Source organism: Apium graveolens, chromosome 8, assembly GCF_009905375.1.
Source record: "Apium graveolens cultivar Ventura chromosome 8, ASM990537v1, whole genome shotgun sequence".
NCBI lineage: Eukaryota > Viridiplantae > Streptophyta > Magnoliopsida > Apiales > Apiaceae > Apium > Apium graveolens.
This window is the reverse complement of record NC_133654.1, coordinates 257,807,428-257,832,157: the sequence shown is the minus strand read 5'-3', so window position 1 is coordinate 257,832,157 and position 24,730 is coordinate 257,807,428. Positions and strand designations below refer to the sequence as shown.

Genomic DNA, 24,730 nt, shown 5'->3' with positions numbered 1-24,730 from the left:
TTTTCTTTTGTGTTCAGGAGCCAGCTGTTCTTGTTTAGTATCATTTTTAGCAAAACCCAAAAAATTTTGCTTGCTGTCATTCTGGAAATTTTTTGTAATCTTCAAAAAAGCAACCCCAGATCCACATTTGTAGCCTCAAATCTTGGTCAGTTGTTTGCACAATTGTGGTAATGGCAAGAGCAGGAAAAAGTACTGCTGGTAGGCCCTCCGCCAGTACCCATATTCAGGATCAAGAACCCACTCAAGCCCAAGAACCTGGAGACAGAGAGATCTTCCAGGAGCAACCACTGACGCAACATACCCCGGTAAGGGATGCCAGAAATGTCATAGAGCTCAATCAGTACAAGTACACCAATGTTCCAGTTGCAGAGGAGCATATGACTAACTTAACAAGCCACGAACTTGCTGAAGCAATCAGGCTCTACAGAGATGAACAAGCCCGGGCTCAGATGGAATTTGAGCAAGATGATGAGCAAGAAGAGTCCGGGGACTCTCAGCAATCCAGGAGATCTGTCTTCGACCGAATTGGGGCCAAGACAAAGAAGAATCAAAAGGAGCCTAGCAGGAAGGAGACAGAAGCAACCAGAAAGAAAAAGCTAGAAGAAATCAGAGAAAAGATAAGAAAGGAAGAAGAAGAAAAGCTAGAGCAAAAAATTCAGAAAAGAATGCAACTGGAGGAGGAGAGGCTCCTAGCTAAAGCAAGAGGAAAAAGAACTCGGAGAGACCCTACCCCCGAACTTATTTCTTATGACGAAGAGGAGGGTCAGAAAGATCTCAAAGATATGATTTATGAGCTCCAGAGAAAAATGGAGAAAGATTCCGGGTTGGAAATTGGGGAGACCCTCACGCCCTTCAGTCACTCCCTAGAAGCCATCCCTCGACAGAAAAATCTCAAACATTACAAGTTTGACTCTTTCGACGGACTGGGGGATCCGGAAGAGCACCTCAACTACTTTGAACAGATAGCTCAGATATACTATTACAATGACTTGACGAAATCCAGATTCTTCGACTCGACCCTCAAAGGGGGGGCTTAAAGATGGTTCAGCAGAATCCCATCAAGAAGCATGCACTCCTGGAAAGAATTCAGAGGAGCCTTCCTTAGAAGATTCAGAGCCAATAAAACACATGAAATGCACATGTGCCACCTGGAGACAATCCGCCAATATGATAACGAAGCACTCTCATCCTATATGCGGAGGTTCCAGGAAGCCATCAACAAAGTCTCGAATCTCGATGAAAGGGAGGCTCTAAGCATATTTCGAAGAAACCTGGATCCTGAACACAATGAGAGGTATATTGTGGAGTTGATAAACAAAGAGCCCCAAAGCCTGGCCGCGGCTTATTCCATGGCATCCCGGTTCATAAAAGAAACAGACGTTCTCCAGGCGATGAGAATGACTCGGAGTGGAGGGAACAGGAACAAATCTTCTGATGACCGAACGAAAGGGGGTTACCATCAGGAGAAAAAGTTTAAAAAAAGCAACCAAACCCAGCAAACAAATGTAGTACAAAACACCCCAATTTTCCAAAGATTGGGTCCTAAAACAGAGTCCAAAAGTGATCCTGTTCCCCCAAGGCAGCAAAGGGAGCCTAGGAAAGAGCCAGAATGGACACAACTAAACAAGACCCGGGAAGAGATACTAAAGGAGATCAAGGGAAAGCCATTATACTATCCTCCAAAGCCAATGCAGACTCCTCCGGAGAGCAGGCCTTACAACAGGCAGTGCGACTATCATGAAACCCATGGGCACAAGACTGAAAATTGTCTCTCTTTAAAATACTTCATTGAAGATCAAGTCAAGAAAGGAAACCTGAATCAATACATCTCAAGGGAGAAAAATCAGAGAGAGGAAAGGCAAAGGAAAGGTAAGAATATGGTGAATGTGGTCCTAGGAGGTTCGTACTCCCCCCCCCAGGAGCCCGGGCTCAGGAGATTAAGTGCTCTCCATTCAATCCTACCCGGAGATGATGATCTCATTCAGCAGTAAGGATTATGAAGGGGTCAACCCGAATCACAATGAAGCCTTGGTTGTAACACTCGATATCTTTGACAACGAAGTAAGAAGGATGTTGATCGATAATGGATCCTCAGCAAACATACTCTTCAAGCATACTGTGGACATGATGAAGCTTGGGAGCGTACGGTCCAATGAATGCCAAGAGGACCCTTTGTATGGGTTCGGGAACAACTTGGTCCCGATCCAGGGAACTTTATACTTGCCAGTCATATTCGGATCGGGCTCAAACTAAGTTACCTATGTGATAAAGTTCTACGTGATCAATACTCCTTCATCCTACAATGGCATAATCGGGCGCTCGGCCTTGACCAAGATCCAAGCAATCACCTCCATATCACATTTGAAAATCAAGTTCCCAACCCCAACCGGGGTAGGAGAAATCAAGGGAGACTATGAGGTAGTTGAAAGATGTTATAGCCAGGCTCTGGTAATGGCTGAGACCCATCAAGACAACAAGAGAAAGGCTGTCATGCTCCGGAAACAGCAAAGTATTAAGAAACATCGCCAACAATCAAGGGATGATGGGAGAAAAGAAGTTCAGGTCACAGAGACCCTCTCAGATCCAAAAGCAACCAAACAAGGCTCAGAAGAGCAAGAAAGCAACCAAGTCACAGAAGGGATTGAATTGGGCCTAGGCATTGACCAAACCAAACCTACTGTGCAAGCAACCAACTCAGAAGTGACTGAAGAAAGAAATAATAAAGATATGATAACCCAGGCTCAGATTTATATGAAAAAGAACACAGCTGCTCGGATCCAGAAGACGGTATTAAATCCAAGATAGAGGCTGCCGTTGAAACAGAAACAATTCTGATCAATACAAGCGATCCTTCCAAAAAGATAAAGATAGGGTCCGGGTTCGAGGCTAATTTTAGAAAAGACCTGGTTTCGCTACTTCAAGGGTACTCTGACATATTTGCTTGGACACCAAGAGACATGCCCGGTTTGGATGAATCCATAGCGATGCATAGCTTGGACGTCAACCCAGAGAGGAAGCCAGTCAAGCAAAGGAGAAGAAATTTTGCCCCGGAAAGGCAGAAAGCAATTGATGAAGAAATTGAGAAACTACTGAAAGCTGGAATAATATGCGAAGTCAAGTACCCGGAATGGCTGGCAAATGTAGTGATGGTGAAAAAAGCAAACGGAAAGTGGAGAATGTGTATCGATTACACAGACTTGAACAATGCATGCCCCAAAGACCCCTAACCTCTGCCAAATATTGATCAATTGATCGATGCAACCTCTGGGCACGTGATGCTAAGTTTCATGGACGCCTACTCGGGGTACAACCAGATCAAAATGAATCCCAGAGACATTCTAAAGACAGCCTTCATCACCCATAGGGCGGTCTATGCCTATGTGATGCTGCCTTTCGGATTGACTAACGCAGGAACGACATATCAAAGGGCAATGAATAAAATCTTCAAGAATCAGATTGGAAGGAACCTAGAATCCTATGTGGGCGATATGATTGCAAAGTCCACAAGCATCCCCGGGCACATAGGAGACCTGAGAGAATGTTTCGACAACTTGAGAAAATACTCACTCAGGCTCAATCCAGAAAAATGCACATTTGGAGTAGGGGCAAGAAAATTCCTTGGATTCATGATAAGCAACCGAGGAATTGAAGCCAACCCAGAAAAGATAAAGGCAATCCAAGAGATGAAGGCTCCTAGAACACAAAAAGATGTGCAGAAGCTAGCTCAGAAGATTCATCTCCAAACTAGCTGAGAGATGCCTACCCTTCTTTGACCTGTTAAAAGGAGCAACCAATAAGAGAGAAGTCAATTGGAGCCAGGAATGCCAAAGCGCATTTGAAGAAATCAAAAGGTACCTTTCTCAACCCCCTGTTTTAACAAAAGCTCAACTCGGGGAACCCCTATCCCTTTACCTGTCAGCAGGGGCCCTGGCAGTTGGAGCAGCCTTGATCAGAGAAGAGAACGGCAAACAGCAACCAGTTTATTATGTGAGCCAAATGCTAAAAGATGCAGAGACCCGGTACCCGAGGCTAGAAAAGTTTGCTTTTGCCTTAGTCACAGCATCCAGGAAGCTAAGACACTACTTCCAGGGAAGGGAAATACGAGTTATAACAAATCAACCATTAAGGAAGATAATACACAAGCCAGATGTCTCAGGGAGGTTGGTAAATTGGGCAGTTGAGCTAAGTCAGTTCAATCTAAGTTTCATTCCTAGAACAGCAATCAAAGCCCATGTTCTAGCTGATTTCATCATAGAATGCAATTTCCCAGAAGAAGAGCCCGTGCCCATGAGCATTGACCCTGAGAGAAACACAGATCAAGAAACAGAAGCCTGGGCTCTCAAAGTTGATGGTTCTTCAACAAATGAAAGATCGGGAGCCGGGCTCATCCTAAAGAGCCCAGAAGGGTTCACAATCCAAACAGCAATCTCATTTGCATTCTCAGCAACAAATAACCAGGCAGAGTACGAGGCCTTGATTGCAGGATTGAAGCTAGCAAGAACACTCAGGACTCAGAATCTCAAAATCTACAACGACTCCCAGATCATCGTAAAACAAACAAATGGCGAGTACATAGCCAAGGATCCAGTTCTAGCCAAGTACCAGGCTCTGGTCCAAAGCTACCTAGCCTCCATACCAAAAATCCAAGTCATCCAAATCAGCAGAGAGGAGAATTCAAAAGCTGATGCATTGTCTAAACTTGTTCAAAATTCGTCAGACCTGGATTGCTCCGTCTACTTCGAAGAATTGCAGAAACCAAGCACAGAATCTGAGGAAGTCATGGAGATAGAAAACAGTCCGAATTGGATGACTCCATTCATTAACTACTTGGAAAAGGGAGAGCTCCCGGAGGATAAAGGGAAGGCTCAAAGGTTAAAAGCAAAAGCTTTGAAATTCTTCATGGAAGAGGGAATACTCTATCGCCGGACCTTCTCCTCCCCAACCCTCAAGTGCATAGGCCCAGGAGAGGCACAATACTGCCTCATGGAAGTTCATGAAGGAATCTGCGGGGACCACATGTCCACAAAAGCACTAGCTCACAAAATCATAAGGCAGAGGTACTACTGGCCTATTATCCACCATGATTCAATAGACTTTGTGAAAAAATGCAAGGAATGCCAACTCTTCAACAATGTGACACGGATGAGCCCAGTCCTACCCTCCTCAGTATTGTCACCAATCCCAATTGCTGTATGGGGAATTGATATCATGGGACCCTTTCCCAGAGCCAGAGGAGACCTCATGTACTTACTAGTCTCAATTGACTATATGACAAAATGGGTAGAGGCAAAGGCAATGAGAACAATAAACCAACAAGACTCCATCAAGTTCATGGACAACATATTGATGAGGTTTGGGATCCCGAGAGTACTTGTCTCAGATAATGGTCCACAGTTCGTCGGTTCAGAATTTGAATCCTACCTTCAAGAAAGGGGCATCCGACACAAGAAGTCATCTGTAGCCTACCCTCAAGGAAATGGCCAAGTTGAGGTAACTAATAGAATACTTCTCAGGGGGATAGAGAAGAGACTCAGGGAAAGCAAAACCAAATGGCCAGAAGAATTGCCTAATGTACTCTGGGCATACAGAACAAGCCCTAGAACAAGCACAGGAGAAAACCCCTTCAAGCTGGCTTATGAAACTGAAGCCATGCTACCAATTGAAGTAGGATCCCCCTCCCATCGGGCAATCAACTTTGATGAAATAGCAAACGAGGAGGGGCTCAGAACGAATATTGAGCTAATTGATGAAGTTCGAGACCAGGCGGTGGCAAGAATGGAAAAGTATAAGCAGAAAACAAGAGAGCACTTCAGCAATAAGTCCCGGGTTAAAAACTTTCAAGTGGGATATCTGGTCCTTCGAGACACAGAAGCTTCAGACCCCACTAACACCGAAAAGCTAATGCCAAATTGGGAAGGCCCATACAAAGTCAAGAGAGTTCTAAGGCCAGGAACATACAAGCTCATGAACATGGATGAGTCTGAAGTACTAAATACATGGCATGGACTCAGGCTCAGAAAGTTTTACCAGTAAGAAAAGCAACCAAAAGCAACCATAACTTGTAGCCTATGGCAAGCAACCAATCTATGATCCTATATTTTGTATGAAAAAATTTGCAAATCAATGATAAGAATTTTCCTTTCTTAGAAAGTTATTACTTTTAAATTACCAGTTATGGAAGCAAAAAACAACCCGGGCACGTTCTCATACCCAGGTCAGAAGCAAAAAACAAAAGCAACCACTATTTTCTTAGAAAAAATCTAAGTCGATGGAGCAATCACCAATCCGGGTTAGACATACCCGGATTGAAAGCAAAATTAAAAGCAAAAAACAACCCGGATTAGCATTCAAATCCGGGTAACAAACAACCATTATGTACTTACATTTTCCAAGTACATAAAGCAAAAAAGCAAACATCAACCCGGGTGGGTTTTATACCCGGATTGAAAGCAAAATTAAAAGGAAAAAACAACCCGGATTAGCATTCAAATCCGGGTAACAAACAACCATTATGTACTTACATTTTCCAAGTACATAAAGCAAAAAAGCAAACATCAACCCGGGTGGGTTTTATACCCTGATTGAAAGCAAAATTAGAAGCAAAAAACAACCCGGATTAGCATTCAAATCCGGGTAACAAACAACCATTATGTACTTACATTTTCAAGTACATAAAGCAAAAAAGCAAACATCAACCCGGGTGGGTTTTATACCCGGATTGAAAGCAAATTTAAAAGCAAAAAACAACCCGGATTAGCATTCAAATCCAGGTTGTAAACAACAATTAGGTACTTACATTTCCTAAGTACATACAACAAAAAATCAAACATCAAACTGGGTGGGATTTATACCCGGATTGAAAGCAAATTAGAAAATGTATTTAACTCGGATAAGCATCCGAATCCGGGTTAGAAACAACCATTAGGAACTTATATTTCCCCAAGTACATAAAGCAAAAGATAATACTTCAACCCAGGTGGGTATCATACCCGGACTGAAAACAATTTCAAGGGCAAATCCGGATACGACTTCATACCCAGAAAGATCCGGATATAAAGCCCATCCGGATCGGGGGCCATAGCCACAAACTGGATCAGGATCATTTGCGCAATAGAGCTAGGATCCGGATTGCTCACGAAAAAAACAACATATGAAAGAAAAGCAAACATTTTCTACAATGGAAGGAAAGTTTAAAGCACAATCCGGATTGCCATCAACCCGGAACAAATCCAAATATTGTATATAGTTCAAACCAAAGTACGATAATGGGAAATCCTAGAAAATGAAATTACATGGGCTGGGCCCGAGAAGCTTAGCAAAGCTGGTCCGGATCTAGAGGAAGCTGGGGCTCAGATCATCATAAGGTTTCGGCTCCCCCTGACCCTGCTCAACTGCGGCCTTTGCAGCAAGAAACTCCTGAATGAAGCTCTCCCAAGAAGCCAGGGATCGGTCTTAATGTGGCGCTCTGCAACGACCCAGGACCTGCGCACCTCGGGAACCCCGGCCTGAGCGACCTCGAAGTCATAAACATCACTGGCCTTGAACTCAGCAATGATAGCCTCCTTGTTCAGATTTTCTTTGGCAGCAAGCTCGGCCTTGAGCCTCTCAACTTCTTTGGCCAGCCCCTCAGCCCGGGTCTCTGAATCCTTCAGCTTCTCGTTCAACCCGGCCTCCACCACACGGAACCCCTCCCGGGCCTCCTTCAGCTCACCCCTCAGGGAATCAGAAAGCATCTTCTCAGCCTTAGTTCAGTTGTTGGCCTCCTTGAGCTCAGTGAAAGCAACATCGGAGCAAATGGATATTGCACTCTCAAGCTGAGAAACAAAAAAAAAACTAATACTATGAGCAAAGCACAAAGTAAATCAGGGGGCATAATCCGGAACTAAGAGCATAAAAATTCAGAAATTACCTGCCCTCATTGACCTGTGACCCTCTTCAAGGCAGCAGCCATATTGTAGCCCTCAACCTCCTCCCAATCTTCCTCGGAGGGGATACTGGACATGAACCCAGCTAGGTCGATTAGAGTTTTGGTGCCTATCTTCATGGCTTCTCCATCGGGCCCTTGGCCTTCCGAATCACATATAACCCGGTTGGAAACCACAGCCTTGCCCCGTGGTGGCTTGTTCGGAACAGATTTTCTTTTCTTACTCGGAGGGCCATCACCGCCCGGAATCTCCTGAACCTCGGGCTCAGACACATGGCCCGGATCCGGGATGTTCTGAGGGACGAAGGACTCGGCCCCTCCCTCAATATCTGCGGAGCCAGATCCGGGACCAGGGGCTCCCTTGCTTGTTTTAAAGGCCAGCCCGAGAGTGTTGAAAGCAGCAGCATATGCAGAAGAAGACATGATTTTCAGGAAATTGCGGTTGAAATGAGGCAGACCTGTGGAGGAGATCAAAAGCAAACTGGACCTTAATTCGGATCATCAAGCTAGGTGAAGGAGATCTGGATCAAAGGCGAAAAACATGCGAAAAAGTTACAAGCAAACTGGACCTTGATCCGGATCATCAAGCTGAGCGAAAGAGATCCGGATCGAGGGCAAGCATCTTATCCACAATCAGAAAGAAAAAAGGAAAACTTACAGCCTAGATTAAAAAGCAGCTTATGGTTCATAAATGTGTCCCGAGTTGGCTGGAACTCGAGAGATTCACAGAAACATCTAATCTGGGTAACAGCCCGGTCTTCGAGCACAGCCGGGTTAAACTTAGTTTGAACCCCCTCAGTAGTAAAGTAAGGGAGACAGGCCAAGTCATATCCCTTCAGAAGGATTATCTCCCCATTCCAGTACTTCAAAGAAGACTGGTGCATTATTGGTTTGGCTCTGCCCGGACCAAAACCACACTCCGAGGCCCGGAACCTGATCTCATAGAAAGGCTTCTGACTTGGCTTGGATAGGTAGAAAATCTGGTGGAAGAGCTTCAAAGTGGGCAAGAATCCGGATTTATTGCAGCAAGCGATGAACTAGGTCATCGACTTTATTCCATTCGGAGTAATTTGCATCGGGGATATCCTGTACACGTACTTGCAGAGGTGCTTTATGAACATATGGCACCGGGGGCTCCACCCGGATCTGAGATGTTCCATCCAGACCGGAACAAAACCATCTTCCGGACGATGATAAATCCTCTCATGGGGTTCTGGCCATCTCCACTCAATATCTGGGGTCAACTGGAAAGCAGCCCGAACCGCCTCATTCATCTCACCCGGATCGGCCTCAGAGAAGAATCCTTCAATTGGTAGTGATCCCGGCTTATAGGAAACGCAGCAAACATCCTCTCGAGAGCTTCCTGGTTATATAACCCGGGGTGACCATCCCGCTGTAGATCATATCTAACCCGGCTATAATAGACCTCGTTTTCGATCTCGGTCGGCTTCTCAACAAAGTGATACTTCACATCTATCCAGTACCCCTCGGGCGTGAAGGGAACTGAACCCCCAGGCATTCTCTTATACCTGAACTTTGAGATTACCTCTGTGGAAGGAGAAGCTTTCTTAACCATCTCTACCCGAATCTGATCTCTACCGGATGAATCTGGGTCGCTCTCCTCTCCAAAAAAGTGTGGGTAGCAGTTATAGACTTTTTTAGCCCTCTCCTTGATCCGGACCATACACCTATTAAAATGAAGGTCAGTTAGCCTGGGCCCTACAGATTTTATTTGTCTTACTAAGTGGTCCGGATCAGGTACGTTATGTTAATTTTATCATAACCTAATGATCCGAACCACCAAGGCAAGTCTAACCCGGAAAAACATCAACGATCCGGATCATGTTAACTACAATCCACAAAAGCAAACCACCATGGACCCGGATCTTGATGGCAAATACCCAGATCTGGATCCATAACAACAAAAAACTTAAAACAAAGCCCATATACCCGGATCCCAACAACAAACACCCATGCCCGGATCAAACGCGACCAAAAACAGCTTAAAAAACCCAAGTCATACAATTCTACCCAAAAAACTCCCCCCGATCCGGATCCTATACACTAGACCCGGAACCAGAGAAAAACCCTAACCCACAAATAGTTATTTCGAGAATCAAAAGGCAAAACATGCCACTTTTCACATATACATACATATATTTCCATCAAGAACATGAAGAACACAACCAAAAACCCCAGAAAACCCGAACACAAACCCAATTTCCGTGCAAAAAACATAACAAAGAAGCCAAGAACTACAGATCCAAACAAATAAAACCACAAAACAACAACACCAATCAGAAAATATAACCACATAGGCCGATTTATACTCCCAAATCACGAACGGAATATAAAACTCGAGCATGCATCAATTTCAAGAAAAAACAAAAAGAATCAAGAAAAGAGACTAAAAAGGGGGAGAGAAGAACTTACAAATCGCGACCAAAACAAAAAGAACAGCGGCACAGCGGCGGAAATCTCCAGCAAGAAACGCAAGACTTCGAAAGAAAAGGGAGACTGTTGGGCTTCGTTTCTATCTTTTTTGTGAGATAAAAGAAAAATTAAAAGAAGAAGCAGGCTTTTTATAGGCCCTGGAGAATAAACATCCCCTGCCACGTGGCAGGGTACGGTTGGCTGGCAAATCAGTTACAAAACCAAAAAGCAAAAAACCCCTTAGTTTGCCAATGCATTTATATTTTATATATATGAATATTAAAGCACATTCAAACCCCTCAATGATCGTGGGGCGGGATTCTAGGGAGTAACTGCCCAAAATTCAAATTTGAAGGGGGGAAAATGAGCAAAACCGTTTCAAAATCCCAAACATTTCAAATTCCACAGCCCAGGACCAGGATCAATAGCAATAATCCGGATCATTGTCAACCAGATTCATTTTTAAAGCAACAATTCTACTTAATCCGGATTGGTATCCATTACACCAGATCCGAATTGGGGGGCAACCAGGGGCAGAGATTTTTCTGAAGCAACCATCCTACTTTAGTCCGGATTGGCATCTACCACACCAGATCCGGATTGGGGGGCAACCAGGGGCAGAAATTTTTCTGAAGCGACTATTCCACCTTAATCCGGATTCACATCCATTATACCAGATCCGAATGGGGGGCAACCAGGGGCAGAGATTTTTCTGCAGTAACTATTCTACCTTAATCCGGATTGGCATCCATTACACCAGATCCGAATTAGGGGGCAACCAGGAGTATAAATTTTCCTGAAGCAAATATTCTACCTAAATCCGGATTGGCATCCATTACACTAGATCCGGATTGGGGGGCAACCAGGAGCACAAAATTTTCTGAAGCAACTATTCTACCTAATTCGGATTGGCATCCATTAAACCAGATCCGGATTGGGTGGGGGGACCAGGGGCACAAATTTTCCTGAAGCAACTATTCTACCTAAATCCGGATTGGCATCCATTACACCAGATCCGGCTTGGGGGGCAACCAGGAGCACAAATTTTTCTGAAGCAACTTTTCTACCTAAATCCAGATTGGCATCCATCACACCAGATCCGGATTGGGGGGCAACCAGGAGCACAAATTTTTCTGAAACAACTTTTCTACCTAAATCCGGATTGGCATCCATCACACCAGATCCGGATTGGGGGGCAACCAGGAGCACAAATTTTCCTGAAGCAAATATTCTACCTAAATTCGGATTGGCTTCCATTACACCAGATCCGGATTGGGTGGCAACCAGGAGCACAAATTTTTCTTTACTAAGCCAAATATACAACCCTACTCTACTCCCTCATCCAGAAAATCTGCATAAGGGAGTGGGGGGGCAAATGATAGGGTACAAGACACCCGGATAGACGTCAACCTCGACTAAAGGGAGGCAGGCTCAACCGACCTGCTAAGACCCCCCTCTCCCAGGCCAATCAAGCATAGGAGCCCAGGCCCGAGTCTATCCTACCTCCCGGATCCGGATCCGCCTGCATACCCGGATCCGGATCGGGGCCAAAACAACAGTGAGGGAGGTCCCAGCAAGCACATGCACATCCCAAAACCCGCCAAGCAAAGGCACGTGGGCATGTGACTATGATAGCTATCAACAACCAGCACACCAGACAAGCACGGCGCGTGTCAGGGGCCATTAGGACACTCTGGAGGTGGTCCTCCCCTGGATACATGTAAGCAATCCACCCAAGCCAGGCGTCCTCTGGTCCCAAGATCCAACAACCCAGATTTAGAGGTAACTGCCCCTAAACCCTACCTTGGGGCTATATATACCCCCCAGGGCTGAAGGGTTTAGGGGTTGGAAATTATTCACTCTCACACACTCACACTCTCTCACACACTCAAAAACACACATCAGCCACCACATATACACATCCATACACACACAGCAACCTTACATTTATATTCATCTTCGTTTTCCCAAAAAGCGGGTTCTTACTCTCACGCCGGAGGCGCCGCGGGACTCCAACCCCCCTTCCGGCGTTGTTTTGTAGGAACCCAACCACAGCTACACCTCTACGGCGGTAAAGGATCCAGGACGGCATCGGAGGAGCAGCCCCGCCACAAGGAGTTATCACTATCCACCACCGCTTTCAACTTGACCACGAAGCCTCTCCTCATGAGCTTTTAACGAACCAATGGTTTCTTCAATCGACATCTCCTCGATGTTACCAAATTGTTCGATGGTAGAAGCTCTCTGGAGGAATTTTGTTGGGACAGCTCTCAGGAGTTTTTTAACCACATATGATTCTGCTACTTCTTCACCAAGGGCCTGTATCTTAGTTGTAAGCCCGCTCATCTTTAAGTAGAAATCATCCAGAGTGTCTGTATCTTTCATAATCATGGGTTCAAACCCTGATTTCAGAGTTTGTACCTTTGCTACTTTCACACGTTCTGCACCCTGACACATGGTTTTCACAGTCTCTCATGCGTCTTTTACAGTCTTCTTTTCAGCGAGGGATAGCAGAATGTCTTCGGGGATGCCCTGGTATATTTCTGCTAGGGCTATCTTATCTGTTCTATCATTGGTTTCCGTATTTGGATCAATCGGTTCTATAGCTACCCAAACACCATGAGCTTGTATATAGATCTTCATTTTCATGGCCCACGCCATGTAATTTTCTCGTGATAGCATGGGATAACTCAAGCAACTGTTCCATCTTTCAATTTTCCCGTTTCTACGGCCGTCATTCTGGGTATGTACTTGGGCATTCACCAAGAACTCCTGAGTGTTTTGATACCAAAAATGTTGGAACTACATAGTAACTATATATATTACTATGTATTTAGTTTGAAAAATTAAGAAAACAAGATGCACGCTGAACAACTTAAGCTTTATTCTGCAAATCAAGTACAAGATAAATACCACACCAAAAATAGTAGTGGCTAGAAAATGAGACCTAAAGATACTAACTCTCCTGATACAAACCAAATACTAGACTTATTCTCCTATAACTCCTGAAAATACTCCACAGCTACAAAGACCACGTCTAAGAAGCTGATCACGATTAACTAAACAATTCAGACTTAATTAAATAACAAAGATAAACAAACAAGTTTAGAATAAACTTCAACAGTCACTACTAAAAATATGGGATTACACATCGGTTCTGAACCGATGTTAAAAAAAAACTGAACCGATGTCTTCGCGTGTGATGTTAAATGTCATCAGGCTTTGACATTGGTTCACAGCCGATGTCTATTACAGTGCTATACATCGGTTTTAAGAATAATTCTGATATCTTTGCAACAAATTTCAGCTTATATTACAGTATTTCTAGGTGAATATGAGTATATTATGGGGTAATTATCCATTAAAACATGAAACCTACAAGCTCTAAAAGATATTTTTTTAAAAATCTTTCAAACAAACCGATGTGAAAATCTAGATCAGACATCAGTTATGTTGTCTGACCGATGTGAAATGGTCCATCAGACATCGGGTACTTTTATCAACCGATGTAAAATAATGGGTTAGACATCGGTTTCGTTCATTTGGTGATGTTAAATCCTTTTGTTTAACATCAGTGTTTTTTTCTAACCGATGTTTAATCTTTAATATTGTAAAATTTAAGACATCAGCTATTGAAAATTCGATGTTATTTGGCTTAAAATACATTAATTTTTTTACAGAACCGATGTCAAATGACTATTTGACATTGGTTTTTGTAGTTCTTTTTCTTTTAATATTGTTTCACCTGATGTCTTTTGTTCATTTTTACATCGGTTTTAAATTACCATTCTAATGTTAATATATGTACTGTAAATTGCATATGCCATCCTGGTACTATTAATAGCCCAGGGAACCAATTGCATTTTCAACCAGAAAAATACCAACAATATGCAATACATCCAACCAAATTTGTAAAAATATAGAGGTATACATTGATACCAAATTTACTAACATTCCATCCAACAAGAGCTCAATTCGGACATTACATTCCAAGTCTAAAATAAACATCCCAACTAAAAACAATAAAACCCAAATTCTCTAGTTATTACATCCAACATTCTAAACATGTTTGACTAGTTAATATGTACCACTTGTCAAATTTCGACAATTCCAAACATAAATCAGAATGATGGATGTAATTGTCACCAAACATCCCTTAATTAACCACCAACCACCAGCAAACACAATATCAATTCACATAGTTCAGAGGAAAGCTATATATATAGATACTTATAATTTTTACATCTTGTCTTGGATAAATTCAAGCACCTCCATCCGCACCTCATCCAGCTCCTGCCTTTTGTAGGACTTTCGAGTTTTGGCTGCCCACTATAAAACACACGTAAAAATTAGCAACCAGAATATTATTAACCAGAATTGCCATATGTATAATTAAAAATAAACAGAACCAACTATTTATAATTTAACCAGAAGAGGACCTTTTCTATATTTAACCGTAATTTTCTTCGTTAATCCAAAATTATATACCAGATAGTTCCTTATCACTATTAAAAACAAGATCCATCTGGAAATCACTAATAATAAAAACTGATAATAAAAATGGCACTCATATTTATCTGTCCTGAAAAACTACACAAAAAAATTCTACATGCCATCTATCGGAAATGATTTGCATATATACCTTGGTAGTAAAAGATAGCTCCTTATCAGCAATGATATCTTTCATGTATCGCATTATAACATAGCCACATTCAACCCCTCCTGGTTGTTTGGGAGATCCCTGTTACAATATAAAATCTAAATTAGCACCAGAAATTAATTAAAATTAGAAAGTGATAAAAAAATACAAAAAACTTACAAGAAGATTCTTTATCTGAGGAGCTTTATTTCCCCTTCCAGTTTGAGCATTGTAGGATTTCATCGCTCTACATTGCAGAACAACAATAATATACATGATTATTTTTCAAAAGGGAGAATATTTACTATATATATATATTTATATATAGTAATTAACAGAAATATATTACTCTGTTAATGATTTTTCCAACTCATCAAAATGTGTTGGATGTGGCAGAGGGTTCAGAATATAAATGTCACCATCCCAAATTACAACCAAAGTCCAGTGGCAACTATGTTTATAAAAAAGAAAAAAGAAAAACACAAGTCAGAAATTTTAAAAAAACTACCTAAATATATTAATTTGTAAAAGCATGTCTAAATTAAAAATACTTATTATGATTATGTGGCATGAAGTACATGCGATAGGGACTACTCTCTTTCAACCGATTAACAAAATAAGAATGAAAAGATTTGTTCAACGTAAATGTAGCTCCTGGATCGAAAAATCCATATAAGACCACATCATCATTCTTCCTCTCAATCTTAATCAGTCTTTGCAAGAGCCTACCAGGGAGTGAATTACATTACTTATAATATCCGTATAAAACATGAATATTGAATATGTAACGATAAAAAATTAACTTACGCCATATAAGCAGATATTGCAGCTTGGCCAATCATATCGAACTCCAACAATGCTTTCACATTTTCATGCAATATATAAATTATTTTCTCAGTCCCAAACACGTCCGAATCACACGGAATTGGTATTGACTCCCCAGTGGCTTTCATGAAGACTGCAACATGTTTGTATAACACCTTGTACTGCTTTGGCACATTCTTGTTTAGCTTCATTTTTCTATAATCATCTTGAAGTTTCTGCAACTCATCTTTCCGCATAGACTGCCCCTGCAACACTTCCTTTTTCTTTTTCTACACAGAATTAAATAAAACAAGAATACTCGGTTATTATTGACATAACTACTATAGAATGCAACAATCAATTCAGAGTATATTGACATAATTTTTATATAACATACCGCCACAGTTGGGTAGATGATCAATTCACGAGGCCATGCTACGTGAGAGCCAACTGCTTGGCGTACAACCTCAATTTCACCAGGTATGGGCACTGAAACCGACGCCTCTGGCTGGATGTGTCCGTCAACCGACACACGAACATGTCCGGGCTTTAGAGGCACTCCGTGTACTGAAACATTCATCTCTTCGTGATCATCAAAAACTGTTCCAAAAGCAACCTTGTTCTCTATGCAATCCAGTGCAAGCTCACATGACTGTGGACCCTACATTATAGTGAGGGATCAATTTAATTTTATTGCATAAATCCCAAGTCTGTAGGCATATATCTAGTAGATCTTAATAATATTTTACCTTCTTTCCACTCGGAGGAGAGGGGTCAAAACCAACAAAGTCTTCATCATTTACCAACAACTGTTTGGCACTCAGCGGTTTAACAGCAACTCCAACATTCCGCTTATCAGCAGTTCCCTCTTTATTAACAGGTACTTCATAACTTGATTTGTCAGAGAACATAGGAGAGTGACCATTCGAAGCATTAACCAAGGCCTTAAGTTCAGCCATCTCCCGCTGATTTCTTTCCAACTGATCCAACAACTCTGCCTTGGTAATTTTAGTCTTTTTCGCTTTCGGCAAATTGAAGAATGCTGTTGGAGTGACAAAGCTGCCAACCCCTCGAACCCTTCCTGCGTGCTCAGGAGTCTGAAGTGCCGTAGTCAACACAACTTCTGTTCCATGTGGAACAAATTCACCCTTCTCCTTCATTTCAAGTAACTCAGCCTGTAAAATAAATACAAACAATTAGTGCATTATTTATGATGCAATTATCTTTGAAGGGAATGCAGTATTAAAAATATCACTTACAATTCTCGCATTTATTTCCGCTTGCTCTTCAGTAAGCTCATCAGGATTCTTTGGCATCCTAGCCTTCCACCAAAAAATTGCACGATCAGGTTTCTCTTTCCGCTTTAAGTTCCCTTTCTTTATCTGTTAAAAAAGAGAAAATGTTTAAACTCCCTTAAAACTTAGAATTGCAAAGCCAAATAGATATGGTTCTTACTTCTTCTTCTCGCAAACCAATATACCCCTTCCTTGACAAGCGGTGATGATATTTCCGTTTACCCACTCTATTGCTCTGTAACGTACGTTGTTCCTGCACCAAAATAAATTAGGAAAAATTAATAAATATTATTTAACCAAAATCTATTTAATCATTTAGCAAGTAAAATGGCAATCATGTATATTTTATTAGTAGAATATATTCATACCAGCCATTTGGGGCTCGTCCTCTCTGCAACAAATTTCTTCCAAGGTTCTTTACCAACAAACGCATACTTCTTCGGAGGCTTCATCAATTTCTTCTTTTTTCCAATAAATGGCATCACATATTTTGCAATTAAATCAGCTTTAAACTGCCTCCATTTTTCACCTGCCGATTGTAGCACAAGCTTCTCACTTTCTGGGGCAATTTTGAATGTGTCCTAAAGAGCCACATAATATAAATTAGCCACATAATTTACAGTCACAATTTAAATAAAATGAAGAAGTCAACAAGGGATATAATTTACCTGGACATCATCCCATAATTTTGCTTTTAGATCACAATCCACTTTTGGCCAGTTTTCAGTGTCGATTGGAATCATTGTCCTTGCGAGCATTCTTATGTAAGACTGTAAAGTAGGCCTGGTTTTTCCGATGGGAACTCCAAAATCATTGTATTTAACTTTAAATTTCTTTCCCCGAGCTTTCTTCACCACTACTTTGTGAAGAACTGAAACACCACGCGCACCTCCTAGCCTTTTTTTTGCAGATTCAGAAGTGGTCATCGTTTCTTCACAACTACTTTGAGTTTGATATTGTGGAGGGACTTGAACCAACTTTTCATTACAAGTCTCTGAAGTTTTGACATCAGGAACAATCTCATCATCAACCTTTTCAGAGTTATTCTTCCTGTCATTTTCTTCGAAAATTACTTTCTTGGCTTTTTGCTTCTTTGCCATTTTGCTCCCTTAGTCTGCATTAAATTGAATAATAAAGCCATCCGTTGAACAATATATTTTCAGTTCGTTATTAATTACAGTCAAGCATAAATAATAAATTGTAAAATCAGCAAGTACGAATACAACTATACAAGAACAATAATTTACCTAAACTGCAATCAGTAATTAATCACATCCGAAATAACTATAAAGTATTTTATACAAGTACAATTAAATAATGCAAAATAATTAAAGAAAAAATAATGTCATCAATCAGTAATTATGGATGAACTACTTATATGATTATAACAATGCAAAACAAAAGAAAAAAAATTAACAATATATTTTACACATTATAACACAATTAAAGGCAAATATATATGGTTCATTCAGTCATTCAAATTCCCATTTAGATATATATTTTACATAAAGCTACATCATCAGTCAGTAACGACATTAGGTGCAGGAGTTTTAGTAGCAGTATTTTTAATCCAAATTCCCTCAACATTAGGTCTAGCAGTATGAGCGACATCATCAGTAGTGACATCAGTTACGGGGATTTCAGTGCAGAATGGGGGATGTTCCATGATCGTGTCTCCTAAGTCATCTTCATTATACAATTCTTGGTAGTCTCGAGTTGTGGAGGACAGAAAAATAGACCAGGTAGCATCAACGGGATCTTCAAGGTAAAACACTTGCTTGACTTGGTCAACAGAAACATATTTATCTTTTTTGTGACCTTGTCGACTAAAATCCACAAGTGTGAACCCAAGATCATCAACCCTTATTCCATTATCATTACTTGCCCATTTACACAGGAACAAGGGAGCTTTGAATGCATGGTAGTCTAATTCCCATATCTCTTGTATGATACCGTAAAATGTCAAATCACTTTCTACGGGGTTCAAGTCCTTGGCACTAGAAACCTGGACCGCTTTAGCAATGACAGACACCCGCTGTTTTGAACAACGCGTATGTCATCTCGTTCCTTTGTAAAATATCGCACTCCATTCACTAGATAACCTTGATAAGTTAGTACTGAAAATGATGGCTTGGCAACGAGCCATCTTATCGTATCTGAAACACCTTTGTTGTTCTCCCTTAGTTCATCATTCACCTACAGATATGATAAGAAATTTTAAATCCTAAATAGCTAATAGGCGTCATTACACTACAGATCAAAGAACCTAATACAACACTGACTTTGTTTTGAAACCAATCAGCAAAGAGCCGATTGTGCTCTCTCATGAGCCAATGTAAGCTTTTCCTTTTCCCTCGGTGAATTTCTTCAAGATATTCCTTATGCATTCTGAAAAATGCATATGGAATGATATGTTAAAGACACATTACAAGACTAATTACTGGATAATGAGGAATTGAAAACAACAAACTGCATAAACTCACAGAATATTTGGAAACACTTCAGCGTTGTTTAGAAGGACATGTAGATGTGCTTTATCTCGCTCCTTCTCTTCCACTGATTTTATTATCACAGCGGATAATGGACCTGATATCTTATTATCTTGGTCCTTTGGAAGACCGGCAGTGGAGTAATTCTGACTAAGAAACTCGGTGCAGAATTCTACGGACTCTTCTCCAAGGTAACTCTCTGCCATACAACCTTCGGGATAATAACGGTTTCGAACATAACTCTTTAGTACTTTATTAAACTGTTCAAACGCATACATCCACCTATAAAATACTGGTCCACATAAGCGTAGTTCCTGGACCAAGTGGACTAATATATGTACCATTACATCAAAAAATGACGCATGGAAAACCTTTTCTAGATCGCACAAGGTTAGTATAACATCTGACTGCAGCTTATCCAGTTTTGACACGTCTACTACTTTGTTTCACAAAGCATTAAAAAAGAAACACAATCTAATAATTGTGACCCTAACATGCTTCGGAAGAACGGAGCGTATTGCAACCGAGAGTAATTGTTGGAGAAGAATGTGGCAATCATGTGATTTCAGCCCGTAAATATTCAAATCAGGCATGGAAACACAATTTTTTATGTTCGATGCATGTCCGTATGGAAGTTTCATCGACATTAATGATGACAAGAAAGTCCTTTTTTCTGCCTTTGACAAAGTAAAGGGAGAAGGAGGCAAATAGGTTTTCTTTACTCCTACTTGGGGAGCCAAATCAGATCTAACGCCCATTTCCATCATATCACGACGGGCTGCCGCACTATCCTTTGTCTTATGGCGCATATTTAGTAATGTGCCAATCAGACTATCACATACATTCTTCTCGACATGCATGACATCAATACAGTGCCTAACATGGTGAAATTTCCAGTATTCTAACTCGAAAAATACTGACTTTTTCTTCCATGGACTTTCAACCTTCTTTGCCTTCTTCATTTTCTTCCCAAATTCAAATTTGATTTGTTCTTGCTCTGCTAACACTTCTTCTCCGGAGAGGGTTGGACGCGGCTGCCCAAACTCTTGTTGTCCATTAAAAGCAGCCTTCTGCCTTCTATAAGGATGATGTAGAGGCAAATATCGACGATGCCCTTGGTAGCACATTTTCCTACTATGAGTCAAAAATTTAGCTACGGTGTCATCTCCACAAACTGGACAACACTTATAACCCTTATTAACGCAGCCAGATAAATTTGCGTAAGCAGGGAAGTCATTTATCGTCCACATTAAAACTGCTTTTAAAGTGAAAAATGATTTGTTATACGCGTCATACATATTTGGTTCCCCTTCCTTCCAAAGCTTTTTTAAATCATCAATCATCGGTTGTAAGTAGATGTCGATGTTATTACTAGGCTCATGCGGGCCAGGGACCAATATCGACAACATCATAAATTTTCTTTTCATACATAACCAGGGAGGAAGATTGTAAGTCACCAATATGACTGGCCAGCAACTATATCTATTAGATAGGCCATTATTGTGCGGGTTTACACCATCCGCCGATAAAGCCAAGCGAAGGTTTCTCGGTTCACTACCAAAGGATGGCCACCTATAATCTATATTTTTCCAAGATGGAGAGTCGGCTGGATGTCGCATTTTACCATCTTGTGTCCGCTGTTGCGCATGCCAACACATTAGTTTAGCGGTGGAAGGAGATTTAAACATACGTTTAAATCTAGGAATTATTGGAAAATACCACATGACTTTGGCTGGAAGATTAATCCTCTCTTCACCTTTCTCTGTCAACTTCCACCGAGAAAGTCGACACTTAGGACACTTGGTTGCATCAGCATGTACACCCCTGTACAGTACACAGTCATTCGGACATGAATGAAACTTTATATACTCTAGACCTAAATTGGAGAGGGTTTTTTTTGCTTCATATGCATTACTAGGTAACACATTATCTTTGGGAAGTAGAGACCCAACAGAAGAAAGGAGGTCAGTGAAGGAAGTATCGGTAATACCAAACCTAGATTTCCAGTTATGCAACTTCAACATCGACTCTATCTTAGTATAGTCACTACCCTCATATAGAGGTTGCTCAGCATCGGCTACGAACCTCCTAAACTGATATGAATCATTATCATATTGACTCGAGTTATATGCCGCTTCACAAACATCAACAGTTTCCGAAGCAGCGACATGCTCCTGATCTTGCTCTGACGCTTCATCAGAGGCTTGCTCAGGAGGTTGGTCTGGAGCTTGCTCTTCAGGTGGACAACTAGCACTTGAAGATTTAGGACCCGTAGAAGCAGTCTCCCCGTGCCAAACCCAATGCACATAACCTAGACAAAAGCCATTGTCATAGATATGGCCCCTGATTGTTTTTATAGAGAATTTTTTAAAATTGGCGCATCGTCCACAAGGGCAAGGAATTTTGTTACGATCTTCAGAATTTTCTTCAGCATATATCAAGAAGTTTTCCACCCCCATTTCAAATGTTAAAGAATCCCTATCTTGCAAAATCCATGTCTTATCCATCAAATTTCCCTACCTGATAGCCACTATAAATATTAAAAATCCAACACATACCTATTTATAATTATGTAATAAAAGGCATATCAAATTTGTGTTGGTTACTGTAGGGATTAATTATATAAACTTAGAAAGGAGTAAATACCTTGATATCCTAATAATTTATAGTACTAATTCATTACTCTAAGATCCTATACATATACCCAATTAATTACAAAACTAGACTAAATTTATAAACTAGACTAAATTAAACCAAGATAATTAAAACAAATTAAACCAAGATATTTGAAAATATCACATAATTAAAAACCAATAATTCCAACATTCACAGCCCAGACAATTGTTAAATTTCCTTCACATAAATAAAACTCAGTGAGAACTTGAGTATTGAAACAAATTCAGCCCATAAATAAATAAATTAAAATTATATGTTACTTGTATCTGTGAGAAGGATAATTATACAAAACAATTACTATAATACAACACAAGTAACAGATATTTCATATCAGGAATGCAGAGACTTGTTCATATCAGAGAAATGACTATCATACAAAACAAGAAATGCAGAGACTTGTTCATATCTGAGACCTGTTCAAATGCAGCCCCAAAAACCCCCCCAAAACACACTAATATGTATGAACAACCCCCAGAAAACACATAATTAAAAACAGAACAGAAACATTTACATTTACATCAATGTACCTAAAACATTGATTTACATCAGTGTACCTAAAATATTTAACATGACATAAAATTCCCAAAAACATGACATAAAACCCCCAAAAAGAAACAAACATAAAACCCCCAAAAACATAAAACATTTACATGCACAAAGAAGAAAAACAGTAAAGAAGAAAAGAAGATAAACATAAAACATTTACATGCACAAAGAAGATATTAAACATAAAAATGAGGGAGATAAACAGTAAAGAAGTAAAGAAGAATATACCTCCGGATGCTTTCAATGTTCCGAAACCCCAATATTCTAAACCCTCAGTGCTCCAACCTCCAAATGCTGTCTACCTCCAGATACTAGCTCCAACCTCCAGATACTAGCTCAATTTCAAGTTTAATTTGCTCTAATTTAAAGCTCCAAATCTTGAATTAGAATTGGGGCTAAAATTAGGGTTTCAGAGAAAAGAGAGAAGAGACGGTTAACAGAGACTAAGGTAAGAAGAGAGAAGAAAGGTAAGAAGACTAAGAGAGAAGGAGGGGAGAGATGAGAGAGACGAGACAGGCGAGGGTCGGGGAGAGATGAGAGGCTCGCGGGAGGTTTTTTGGAAAGGGGGGAAAATATGTTTTGTTAAAATTAAAGGGGGGAAAGTGTACTGAAAAGCGGGGGGGGGAGTTAAGTAATTTTTATTTTTTTTAAAAGGCCATAGACAACGGTTAACAAAATGAACTGATGTCAAAGTTAAAAACAAATTTGTGACCTTTTTAATTTCTGAAGATAGACAACGGCTACTAAGTGAAACCGATGTCAATATGCGTATTCAACATCGCTTTTTACAAAACCGATGTTAAACTGCATTTTAACATCGGGTGCATTACATGCCGATGTCTAAGGACCCATGTCGTATCTACTATTTCTAGTAGTGAGTAGTAACCCACCAATGTTGATCAAAATATCCTACCTTAAGTAAGATAGACAATCCAAGTGAAATCTATAGTAAATGATATAAATACAAAACTTTGAAGTATAACAATTATAATTTTTTTCTCAAACATTAGGGTACCAAATTGATACTGTAAGTTAGATGATAAAGATACAACTCACCCTTGTACAACAAATGCGACCTTATATAAAATACACAGTTCAAGTCAAATTTTTATTAAGTTACAAAAATAATAAAAATTTGACCTATAACAATATTATTTATTAATTTGTTAAAAGTCATACAAAACTGTTATACTTATACCAAACTGTTATGTTATACTACCTAACCAGTAGTAAGCAAGATAATAATAGATATGACAATCAACTAGAATCTATAATAAATAACAAAAATAATAAAAATTTGAAAATGAAAAATATAGGAGCCTGCAAAATGTTATATATATATATCACAATATGTCATGAGAAATTGCTAACATTTCAACTGAAAGTAAACAACAATCCAATTCAGCTATCTAAATATTCTACTACAATAATATTCTAATACAATAATGGCTTCTCCAACAAGTGCTGCTTTTGCTTTTTAAAGAAAGAAGAGGAACTCTCCGGGAAATCCATGAAAGATATGCTGTACATCTGCCCAGAACGCAGTTGTGACTTTCACCATCCTGCAAGAGCTCTCGGAGATTTGACTGGTATGAAGATGCACTTTTCTCGAAAACAAGGAAAGAAAAAATTCAACTGTGATAAGTGTAACAAAAAGTATGTTGTGCATTAGGACCTAAAAGCTCACAACAAGATCTGTGGTACAAAGGAGTATAAATATGACTTTGGAAAAACCACTCCTCTGCCTCTCTGCCTTAGCAACCCTTTTGATGTAAGATGAACAATCCTTGATAAAACTATGAATATTTAAAACAAAAAAAATAATCAAAGATTAGAATTGACAACATCTAAAAAATCAAATCAAAATTGAATGCATTAGAAACTACTGTTACCTTTAGCACATGGACAATGAAGTCATCTCCAG

General features: G+C 40.3%; 2 protein-coding genes across 2 annotated transcripts; both read right to left on the bottom strand.

Moving 5' to 3' along the window:
• Nucleotides 1–12,481: 12,481 nt before the first annotated feature.
• Nucleotides 12,482–12,814, bottom strand: LOC141680711 (uncharacterized). Its single transcript, XM_074486861.1, has one exon. The coding sequence runs from the start codon at nucleotides 12,812–12,814 to the stop codon at nucleotides 12,482–12,484; it is 333 nt and encodes a 110-aa protein (XP_074342962.1).
• A 7,216-nt stretch (nucleotides 12,815–20,030) lies between these two features.
• Nucleotides 20,031–22,043, bottom strand: LOC141680710 (uncharacterized). The gene has a single exon (XM_074486860.1). The coding sequence runs from the start codon at nucleotides 22,041–22,043 to the stop codon at nucleotides 20,031–20,033; it is 2,013 nt and encodes a 670-aa protein (XP_074342961.1).
• Nucleotides 22,044–24,730: the final 2,687 nt, after the last annotated feature.

Bases quoted from the DNA above. Each gene is read 5' to 3' on its own strand.
- LOC141680711 (XM_074486861.1), bottom strand. From the start codon at position 12,814: ATGTGTCAGGGTGCAGAACGTGTGAAAGTAGCAAAGGTACAAACTCTG.
- LOC141680710 (XM_074486860.1), bottom strand. From the start codon at position 22,043: ATGGGGGTGGAAAACTTCTTGATATATGCTGAAGAAAATTCTGAAGAT.